The 11,273-nt window shown below is 43.0% G+C and overlaps 1 protein-coding gene across 1 annotated transcript; it reads right to left on the minus strand.

The window, feature by feature from the left end:
• Window positions 1–1,801: 1,801 nt before the first annotated feature.
• Smkr1 (small lysine rich protein 1) lies at window positions 1,802–3,300 on the minus strand. Its single transcript, XM_077109931.1, has 2 exons — window positions 3,261–3,300; window positions 1,802–1,995 (listed from the first exon to the last, which is right to left on the minus strand). Exons 1-2 carry the CDS (start codon window positions 3,298–3,300, stop codon window positions 1,802–1,804), a joined length of 234 nt encoding a protein of 77 aa, XP_076966046.1.
• Window positions 3,301–11,273: the final 7,973 nt, after the last annotated feature.

The following is an 11,273-nucleotide window of genomic DNA, read 5'->3' on the forward strand; positions in this document are numbered from 1 at the left end:
CAGGAAGGTGCGCCTTGTTTCTAAAGCCTACAATCACAGTAAACACAAGATCTCTCTGTAGGTTCTCCAAAAGGAAGGCTCCTCTGGCAACTGGCCAAGAGCTTACACTGCATTAGTACAGATAGTACCGGTATATAAATGGCACTCCCAACAAGCTCTCGTGGGTTATGAGCACCCCAGTTCTCTAGTAAAATGATTCATGAATTTCCTTTTTCTCTGACATTTGTGAAATACTGAATCCTAGGTTGCAGCCTTCCTTTAAAAAACACTGTGAATCTCTGAGATCACCACAAGGCAAACTGAGCATAACTATAAGTAATTCAGTCAAACTAGAACATCCCTAGAATGGTGCTCAATCAGCTTTAAGGTTAAAAGTGTGAAGGGAGCCAATGTAGGTGTCAGAGTGGTGGGATCAGAGGAAGCAGTGAGTTGGGACAGGAAGGCAGAACAAGAGGCAGGGACGAAATGCTGACTCAGAGATGATATTTAAACTTAAAAGGGCACTCAGGCCTTTGGGGGCAAGGAGAAAAAATGCAGTTCTTTCTCTTTCTTGTGTGTGTGTGTGTGTGTGTGTGTGTGTGTATGTATGGGAATGAACTCAGAGCCCCATACATAGCAGGCAAGTGTTCTACCAGAGCTACAGCCCTTTTCATTTTTTATTATTTGGGTTTCCCCCCGACCAACTTCTGAAAATCCAAAGTGGCTAACCATGCCTACCTTACCTGAGAAAGTAAAGGTAGTTCTTCATCATTATTTCATTTATTATTATTATTATGACACAGTCTCACTAAGTTGCCAAGTCTAGCCTTGAACTTGCAATCCTCCTATCATAGTCTCTGGCATGCAACACAGTACTCAGCCAGTTTTGTCTATTAAAGTCTCCTCACAAGGCTGGGGAGATCTTGGAAAGTCAGCCAAATAATAATGGATAGTTTCCAGTCACCAGTTCATGACTCAGGGTCATTTAAGTTTAAAGGTGGCAGAAGGTGTCAAGAAATCTAAGGGTGCAGGAGAAGTGGAGACAAGTCAGGTGACACAAAAGAGAAAAGGCCTGAGTCCACAATTCATTCCTTCTCTCTGTACCTAACCCTCTACACATTGTCAGATCCTTTTCATCACAAGCTTACATGCCCAGTAAGGTCAGAGCACTAGTGACAATCTTAATATCCATTTGGCTCTGTGGCTAATTCAAACCAGAATCAGACTACTGAGAAAAAAATTACAGAAATAAAATATTTATTTAAAAAAAAAAAAAGGTGGGGGGGGTGCAGGGAAGGACTGTGGATGTAACTCAGTGGTAGAGACCTGCCTAGCATGTGTCAGACTCTGGGTTCATTCTTAGCACCACTGAAAAAAAAATAAAGAAAAAAGAAACAGTGCCCAAGAAAGGGGTGATTATAATGTAAAGCCTATGCTTTTTTTTTTTTTTGCTGTATCTTCTCTAAATAACAGACCCCCTTAAGCAAAAGAAAATAACTCGTGTAAACTGGAACTGCCTTTTGAGAGCAAGGTTTAATTTCTGGCCCAGAATTATGATAATAAATTTTTAAAGGACTATCAATCCCATCACATGGTGTAAGAATTGTTCAAGTTTTTCCCCTTAACTTCTGAAAATCCAAAGTGGCTAATCATGCCTAGCTTAACTGAGGAAGTAAAAGGCATTTCTTCACCATTATTTACCATAGAAAGCAACCTGAGCTTGCATTTCAAGGTGTCTTCAGTAAAGTCTATTTTGCCTGCAGGGTCGCGTTATTGATTTCTCTTCCCCAAGTTGTTCTCTGAGCGCTGAGAACTCTATCACTTAAGTCTTGTTCTTCCCTTTTTTCCCTTTGGGAGCCCCTGGCCAGCGGAAGCCTCGCAGCTGCAGGCAGTCGGCCACGTTGTGGGCGATGTAGTAGAGGTTCAGCATGGCCGCGGGGCTGAGGATGTCCACCTCGGGCTTCTTCTGCTTCTTCCCGTGAGACTTTCTGTGGCTTTTCCCTTTCTTCCCTTTACCTGGCTTTTGAAGACAAGGACAAATAGAGTGCGGCAGTTAGTGTCTACAAACTTGAGATGACTTTCAACACTCCCTTGTTGAATTTAAGAAAAAAAAAAAAAAATCCAAACAACAGAAAATTTTCATGGAAAGGGAGATGTCACAAATATTTAGAAAGCACCCCCTATTAAAAGAGACCCAATTCAATGTGTGACCCTTGTTTGCCTTCTGATTTGAACAGCTGCAAAAAAGGCATTTTTTTGGGAAATAAGAAAAATTTGATAGTATCAGAGGATAATGAATTCTGTTAGAGTTGATAATGGCATTGGATTACAACAGAAAACACATGTCTCAGAGATGCACACTGAAATCTGCAAGGATGAAATCAAAGAAGACCTGAGATTTGCCCTACTCTCCAGTAAGGGATAGATGAAGTAAATGTGGCCAAATCTTTAAAATTTCTGAATATGAGAAATGGATACATGGGGATTCATTTTACTATTCTATTTTTGTATATAATTATAAATTTTCACAAAAAATTAAATTTAAAACAATATAATAAGATAATTCAGGGCTGGGGCTGTAGCTCAGTGGCAGAGTGCTTGCCTAGCATGTGTGAGGCACTGGGTTCGATCCTCAGCACCACATAAAAATAAATAAAGATATTGTGTCCATCTACAACTAAAAAAATTTAAAAAATATATTAACTCATGTATCAGCAACCTATATGCTGGACACCTATAAAACTTACATTGAGGTGTTCTATGTATAGGATGCCAGGAGATCATTTGAGAGAATGAAAAGCCAAGCCACATGCTGGAAAAAAAATTGTAAATCACATATCTGATAAAGGTCTATATCTAGAATAAAGAACTCTAAAAACACAATAGTAAGAAAATACAAATGCCCAATACAAATAGGCAAAAGATTTGAATAGACTCTTTCCAAAATAAATAAATAAATAAATGGAAAATAGGTACAAGAAAGGATATGCAACATCATTAAGTTAGTAGACACATACAATTAAAACCAGAAAATAATACTGACGCTTATTAGAATGGCCCAAGTTAAAACGACTGACCATACTAAGTGTTGGTGAGGATACGGAGGAAATGGAACTCACACACACTGCCAGTGGAAATCTAAAATGACAAAACCACTTTGGAAAACAGTTTGGCAGTTTCTTTTTAAGTTAAACACATTCCTACCATATGACCCAGCCATTTCCTAAGGTATTTATCCAAGAGAATGAAAGTATTTTCAATTTAAAGACTTGTAACTTTACTTGTAATAGCAAAAATCTGGAAAACACCCCAAATGTCCATCATCAGATAAATGGATAAATAAATTGTGGTACAACCATACAATGGAGCACTAATGAACAATAAAAAGGAATAACTATGGTAAAGGCTCTGAGGTAGTAGAAAATATGCAGAGTTGAAGGGCCCAAAAAACTAAACAATTAATGTGGCCAGTCTACAGGCAACCTGGGGGACCAGCTGAATCTAGAAAGGTAGGTCGGGCATAGCTTTGGTGAAGGCTGTCTCAACTAATTTGTTTGACCTTGATTCCAAGGGCCAAAGGAAGTTATTAGCTTAAATGGCTGTGTTAACCGTTCTGCTTCAGTTCCCTGGGCCCCAAAAGAAAATGGCAGTATTAATCATGTGCGGGTAACTCAGGAATGACTCTCCTAAATCAAGAGCTATTTACCTAGTGCCTTTCACTCAAGGAACTGGAAGACCCACAGAGGCTTACCAAACACATTTTTCACTACAATCTAATGGGGATAAGGAGTAAGACTTTCCAAGGCAAAACAGGCAAAGCACCTTAAGTGAGGTGCAAAGGGCTACAGTATATAAGGAGGCACTTTGGGCTGGGTCTTATAAAAAAAAAAAAATTAAAAGAGCAATAGCTTGAGGTGAGTCTGGTTCAGGAGACTTTCAGAAGCACGTGGGTCTACTGTGGGATGTGGGTTTTGTTTTGTTTTGCTTAAGCAGAGGACATGGGATGGGGGTTATAAGGTCACAGACGTTATAGAAAGAACAGTGAGGGTTAAGGGGGACCAAGGAGCATGTGACGGCTGGCAGTGCGGTGGTGGGACCAGGGCTCGACTTCTACTTGAGTCAACAGCGCATCCCACAAGAGACTCTGGAGCGGAAGCAGCAGCCAAGTGCCTGAGCCAGTCGCTGTTGGCATGTACTGGCATTCTTGAGTTCCATACAACTTTGCCGATCTCCCTCTTCCCCCCCAAAAAACATCTTCTGGGTGTGACAATTTTTCAACAGAACCAAGGAACGGCAACCAGGCACTTAACAGAAGATCTCAGCCTGATTTTGCTGCTGCCGTCCCCCTTAGCAGGCTCAGACCACCCGGGATCACTCTCCCACTCATCTTATATCGCGAGTTCAAACCGCTGGGTCAGACACCCCCCACCCACGGGGACTGGAGATGATCTCGGCGAAAGCACTCCTCTCAAACGCTAGCGGGCTTAAAGCCAAGGAGCGAGTGCCTGGGAATCTCTCCTACTTCCACAAGACGGGTATTACCATGGTCATTTCTTTCTCAGCTGAGCGGGTTGAGTAAGCCGTGTGATTCCCAGTCCCGAAAAGCAGAAGGCACCCCGCCTCCTCCAGCCCACTCGCCAGCGAACCGCCGCCCTCTCGGGCCTCGGCGGCGCCTCCCAGGAAGGAACCCGCCCGGCGGCGCGCGGGGACTCGGGGCAGCCCAGCGTGCTCAGGGGACAGCTAGCCACCTAGCCGCCAGCACACCAAGCGCCTACTTGGCCACGCCGGGCACCCACGCGCGTTACACCGAGCCAGCAGGATCCCTGCGCTGGGCTCGCGCCCCTCGGGGGCGGGATTCGTGCGCACAACGCCACCAGCGCGCGCCGCAGGGCGGGGCCGCTCAGTGTTTACCTGTTGCCAAGGCACCCGGGCCTGGAGCGCGGCGGTGGAGCCCACCCTGGCTGGTCTGGGATGCGCGCTGGCGCTCGCCGGCCCTGGAGCATTTGCTTTGCCCGGATGACCGCGCCGTGCTGGCTGAGCCATCACCTCCAACGATGGCGAACGGTGGCCACGAACGTCCAGGACACCTGCTTGGTTCTGGGGCGTCTGGGTTGGGGCTGTGAGACCCGGCTGGGCACTTGGCGAAGGGGCGGGCCGCGGGCGGTGTTCGGGCGTGGGCGGTACCAGCCTTGGAGTGGACCGACTAGGGTGAGTGAGAGTTCCGACGCTCTCTGGGCTTACCTTGGAGAAACCTGGTGACCTCTTTTGGAAAATCAGAATAAGGACTTTGAGGGTAGAAGTGAGAACAACGTGGAGGAAATGTTTCTAAGAGTCTGGTACAGGCCCCAAGAGAAAAGGGGGAGCAGAATTCTTGTATTCCTGCTTTCCCTAGTTCCAGAGCCCTGCTGCAAATTTTAAAATTCAGCCGTCTTGAAAGGAGACCTGTGGTTGGGTTTTGCCACTATGGTGTGTTGACTCCATAAAGGACCGAGAAGAAAATATTCTTCTTGATGAAAATATTCTTCATCCTAATGGTGGTGGTATACACAGGTGCCGGGCTAGCTATATAATTTGCAAGGTTCAGTGCAAAATAAAAATAGAGGGAAGCAGGAAAGGACACTACTAAAGGTACTTAATTATAAAACTCTTTTTTTTCTGTGTTCTCTATCAACTTATCACGCTGGTTTAATTTGCTCTTTAATGGTATGTTTACTTATGTACTGGAACACTCCGCTTCCTACGGCATGACAGATGGATGAGCCCTAAGGGATTGAAGTGTGTGTGTCAGGATGTGTTTGGTACCAGGATCATGTTAGGGAAGATGTTCATCAGTCTCTGAATGTGCTGGGATGCAGCCCTGCCCTGCCCTGAAGTGGGGGTGGGATAGGGTAAAGATTGGGGGTCATGGGGAGGGTGATAAGAAAGAGACTCAGCAAAAGCTAAGGCTCTAAACCCCTCCCCCCAAATGCTTCATTGTCCCATCAGATTGCATTTATAAAACCCAAGTTCAAAGAAAGCTTTGGCACCATGAATTCAGTTTTAAACCCAAAGCAAAAGGCCCTTCTGAAAATAGGACCTAGTGTGAATACTTAGGTTTTGGGCTGGGGATGTGGCTCAAGTGGTAGCGCGCTCGCCTGGCATGCGTGTGGCCCGGGTTCGATTCTCAGCACCACGTACAAACAAAGATGTTGTGTCCGCCAATAACTAGAAAATAAATATTAAAAAATTCTCTCTCTCTCTCTCTCTCTCTCTCTCTCTCTCTCTCTCTCTCCTCTCTCACTCTCTCTTTAAAAAAAAAAAATACTTAGGTTTCATATACCCATGAAGCTGCTTGCACAGGTATTTACATTTGTCAGATTCGTTGAACTATACACATCAAATAGGTGCATTTTATTTTATGTAAATTTGATTTTAAAACTTTGGCTTTTAGAAGCTTTATCCTACCATATCTAAAATACTTCTCATAGCAAATGTGCATCCCTCTATTTTGGATGATGACATCAGTAGCCATGTAGGTACCCAAGCTATGAACTAGTCATCTTTGATCCCTCCCTTTCTTCTTTGATTCTTCCCTAGAGCTCTCTATCTCTCACTGGCACCTGAGACACCTTCAGTCTTTCTTAGGTCTCTGGATGGTGCTACCTGATCCCAATGCCCAGTCTCAAATCCCTCAATGTACCCTTCACCACTCCTTGTTAGGCCCTGACTTAGGGGAATTTCCTTTTCCCTACTCCCTCTCCCTCTCACTCCCATCACCACCCTGTTCAGACCTGTACAGTCATTTTTCTGGGCTGCTACAGAGGTCTCTTGACCTACCCTGATGCCCCTGCACTACATCCTTGTATTCTTTTTTTTTTTTTAACGTTTATTTTTTTAGTTGTAGTTGGACACAATACCTTTATTTATTTATTTTTTATGTGGTGTTGAGGATCGAACTCAGAGCCCCACACAGGCTAGGTGAGCATTCTACTGCTGAGTCACAACTGCAGCCCCCATCCTGATATTCTAAAGCATAGATTTAACCATGTCTCACCCATTTTCAAAAGTTGTCGATAGCTGTTTCCTGATACCTGAGGCTGGATAGTTTATAAAGAAAAATTAGTTAAGAACTCTTCCGCATGGTATCTATGACCTTTCTTAATCTTGCTTCAACCTGCTTTTCTAGCTTTATTCTCACTGGCCCCACAAATGTATATATTTTTCTTTAAAAAACTTTTTTTTGTAGTTGTAGGTGGACAGAATGACTTTATTTTATTTGTTTGGTTTTTATTTTTATTTTTTTTGAGAGTGTGAGAGACAGAGAGAGAGAGAGAGAGAGAGAAGGAGTGAGATATTTTTAATATCCATTTTTTAGTTTTCGGCAGGCACAACATCTCTGTTTGTATGTGGTGCTGAGGATCGAACCCGGGCAGCACGCATGCCAGGAAAGCCGCTTGAGCCACATCCCCAGCCCTATTTGTTTATTTTTATGTGGTGTTTATTTGTTTATTTATTTTTATGCTAGGCCAGTGCTTTGCCACTAAGCTACAGCCCCAGCCGCCACATGTTTTGTATTTTGTGGCACTCCTCTGTCTTGGAATTTGTTGTGCTGTCACGTTCCCCAGCCTCTGCATATATGGTCCCCTTTACCTGGAATGCCTCTCCTCTCTACCCATTGGAAGCCTCTTCAGTCTTCAACATCTCTGGGAACTTTTAATAACTAGCAACACATTTTGCCAATTAAACTTGGCCTAGACCTCTGGCAATGCATTATCTATCCATAGTTAGTATGATACGGTCTCCTTCACAATGACAACCTCTTTAGGCTTCTTATTGTATGCCACTGTAGTAATGATAGAAATGGAAGAACTTTCATGATACAACCTTCATTCTGTGAAACCCATGACTACTTCATTCTCATTGACCAGTGAGTCTGAGTTAATGGGGTTCCCTTGTATTATAATCTGTTTCCATTGCCATAATGAGATACCTGAAGCTGGATAGTTTATTTAAAGAAAGGTTTACCCCTTATATTTACATATTGATAGAAGAAATTTTAACAAGATTTATTTAGCTCAGCATTTTGGAGGCTGAAAGATCAGGTATCCCATTAATTTGACCTCTGGTGAGGGCCTAATGGCAGATGGCATCATGGTGGGAGAGATCACAGGGTAAGACAGGAAGCCAGAGAAGGTGTCAAGGCCTGCTCTTCTGTAATAACCCACTGTTGTGAGATCCTAACTCAGGATCTCATGAGTTAATTGCCCTTAATCCCTTCTAAGGGCAAAGCCCCTCAATGACCTATCCAACTTCCACTAAGTCTCACCTCTTAAAGATCCAACCACCTCTTAGTATGGCCACACTGGGCACCAAGCTTCCCACACACAAATTCTTGGGGGACAAACTCAAACCATTCCCAATCATAGTCTTCTTCAAGTCTCCCCACTTGTTTCTGGGATATACATTTTGTTCCTGGCTCAACAGAACTTACTTGGTCATCACATACCTATCTGCTTCCTGTTGCACTCTAAGTGGGAACTAATACCAAAGTCCAGTCCTTCAGCCTCGTGTCCTTCTCCCCCAGTGACCCTGAAATGAGAGGTAGAAACATTAATGACTCCCTCTCTGGGAATGACAATCTCTATGGTGAATAATTGCCTCCTTTTGAGCTTGGTTCTCAGCCCCCATTATTCCCCATGCTTAGGACACCTCCCACTCATTCCACTTGCTCACCTCCAAATCTCCACCATCAATGGTAGCACTACCCTCCGAGTCTCATGCTCTTCAGCTTCTCTGACTTATTTCCATTCATCTCAGATGGTGAGTGCATCACCCAGGCCTGGGTGACCTTTGGAAATTCTCTTATATCAGCCTTTCCCTTGGCATCCTCCTCATGTCAGAAGACGTTCATCCTTTCGGCACTGCAAATGATAGTGAACATGAAGGGAGCCTGATGCCAGGCAGCTTGCTGAGCACTTTGCACGTGTTCTGGTATTGTCACTTTACTAAAACCAGTATGTTAGTTTTCATTATATTCTCTTGTTTGCACGTGGGATTGGAGAGTAAGTAATTTACCCAAGTTCACTCTGGCAGGGTCAAAGCCCTCTCTGTGCCTCCAGACTGTGCCTTTAAACACTACAGTTATTCAGGAAGGTGCCCTGAACTTAAGGCCAGATGTGGATGTAAGTCTTGGCTTCATTACTTATTAGGTGTGCAATTTTGGGCAATTCGCTGAGCTTTGCTTTTTTCCTGTGGTTTGCTCTGAAGGTGATATGTTAGAATGAAAGTGAAAGTGCTTTGTAAATTAATATTTTTTTCCAGTAGATCTTACTTTAAAAGGTATAAAGCATAAGAAAGTTTGCTTTGCCAGTAGATAGACAGGACATCAAATAGCCTACTGATAAACAACATCAAAAGCAGGACTGTTCTGCATTGACTGAATCAACTGTCACCCTTTGCACTGGAGAAATCTCTAGCATTGACCTGCAGGAAGTGAGGAGGTGCTGCTGAGGTGTGCAGCTGTAAGGCAGATTTTGTTATAACACACATTGTAGGTTGTTGGTAGAATCAAAAGATGATGTCATTGGACATGTATGTATTTTTCTGAGATACCAATGTGTGTAAGAATCACTTAGGGCTAGGGCTATAGCTCAGGGGTAGGGTGCTTGCTTGGCAAGCATAAGCCCTGGGTTTGATCTCTAGTACTGCAAAAACATGAAAATCAAATCAAATCAAAGTTTAGGACTTAAATTCGATCCTTTTATTCCACAAGAACTGTATAAATCTTCCTGTGTAAATGGGAAAAAGATGTTAAATTTAGGTAAGTATTTGACCTCACTTTAGAAAAGCACTAGTTAATTTTATCTATTTATGAATTCACATCCTTATGTCTCCTTCATAAATAGTAAAGCTAACTGTGCTGTCTTTAAAAACATTACCAAAATTGAAGCATGCATTCTAAGAATATCTAAATTTAGAATATTCTATTACTCTCTTTCTTAGGAGTTATACTTAAAAAATCCCTTTTTCTTCCTTTCTACTCTGGACTGACTGAACCTCCCTCCTTCCTTCCTGTTCCCTTCCCTTTCCTCTCTCTCTCCCTCTTTCCTCCCTTTCCTTTTTTCTTTGTACAGCACTGCATTCACTTCACATATGACCCCAACTTATTATAACCCTAATATCAAAGAGGAAGATACAGAAAAAAATGAAATTGTTCTTTGTAGGTTCTTTTCTCTGGTCAGCCACTAGGGTCCCAGCGGTGAGAACCCTGGGGAGCAGTAAGACCAGCTGAGGCAGAACTCGGAGAGCATCAAGAGCAAGGTTCAGCAAACTCTGTGGAGAGACAGAGAGTAAATATTTGAGTCTTTGAGGACCTTATGTTCTCTTTTGAGACTACTAAACTCTGCTGACATAGATGAAAGCAGTTGCAGACAACACTTAAATGAGTGTGGCTGTGTTCCAGTAAAACCATCATAGAAACTAAAATTTGAATTTCATAGAATTTTCATGTATGAGAAAATATTTTCCTCCTTTGGATTTTTTCCTCAACCATTTAAAAATATAAAAGCCATTCTCAGCTTATGGACTGTATAAAACTAGTGATAGGCTGAAATTCCCATAGGATGTAATTTACTGATTCCTGGTCCGGAGAATTGAAGTGCTATTTGTTATCCTTTGAGAGGGAGGGGTGAGGTGGGAGGTAATAGTAATCATTGATCACTCATGTTTAGCGAGCATTATTTTAAACACTATACACACATTGACCCATTTCATCTTCACAACCACAGAAGGTAAATAGCAGTATGTTACATTTCCACTGAAGTGGAAAATACCTGAGATAATCAATTCCAAAGGAGGAAATTACTTATTCTAGCTCATGCCCTATTGTATTGGGTGTGTGGCAAGGCCATATTCATCATCGTTGGAGGAAGTGGCAGAGGTAGCTACAATTACCAGGAAGTAGGGAGAGAAGAGAGGAGGAGAGGGGTTGGGGAGGTAGCTCAGCAGTAATTTAATAGAGTGCTTGCTCTGCTTGAGATCCTCGGTTCAATCCCCAGTACTACAAAGGAAAAAAAAATGGGAGAGTACAGCATTTTCAATATACCCTTCAAGAGCAATGCCCTTGGTGACCTAACTTCCTTCCACCAGGCCCACCTCCTAAAGATTCCAACACTTCCCAGTAGTGCCTGAGGCTGATGACCAAGCCTTCAACACATGACCTTTGGGAGACAAAGATCCAAAGTATAGCAAATAGTATTATCCCCATTTTACAGATGGGTAATCTGAGGTATAGATAAATAATTTGTTGCATATTA

The sequence above is a fragment of the Callospermophilus lateralis genome, chromosome 1 (genome assembly GCF_048772815.1).
Source record: "Callospermophilus lateralis isolate mCalLat2 chromosome 1, mCalLat2.hap1, whole genome shotgun sequence".
Taxonomy (NCBI): domain Eukaryota; kingdom Metazoa; phylum Chordata; class Mammalia; order Rodentia; family Sciuridae; genus Callospermophilus; species Callospermophilus lateralis.

What these genes read in the sequence shown, in the direction of transcription:
- Smkr1 (XM_077109931.1), bottom strand. Translation starts at nt 3,300, where the DNA reads ATGGACATTTGGGGTGTTTTCCAGATTTTTGCTATTACAA. An exon ending in CCAGATTTTTGCTATTACAA is followed by an intron (nt 1,996 to 3,260) that starts GTAAAGTTACAA and finishes TTCAAAAGCCAG; the next exon opens with GTAAAGGGAAGAAAGGGAAA.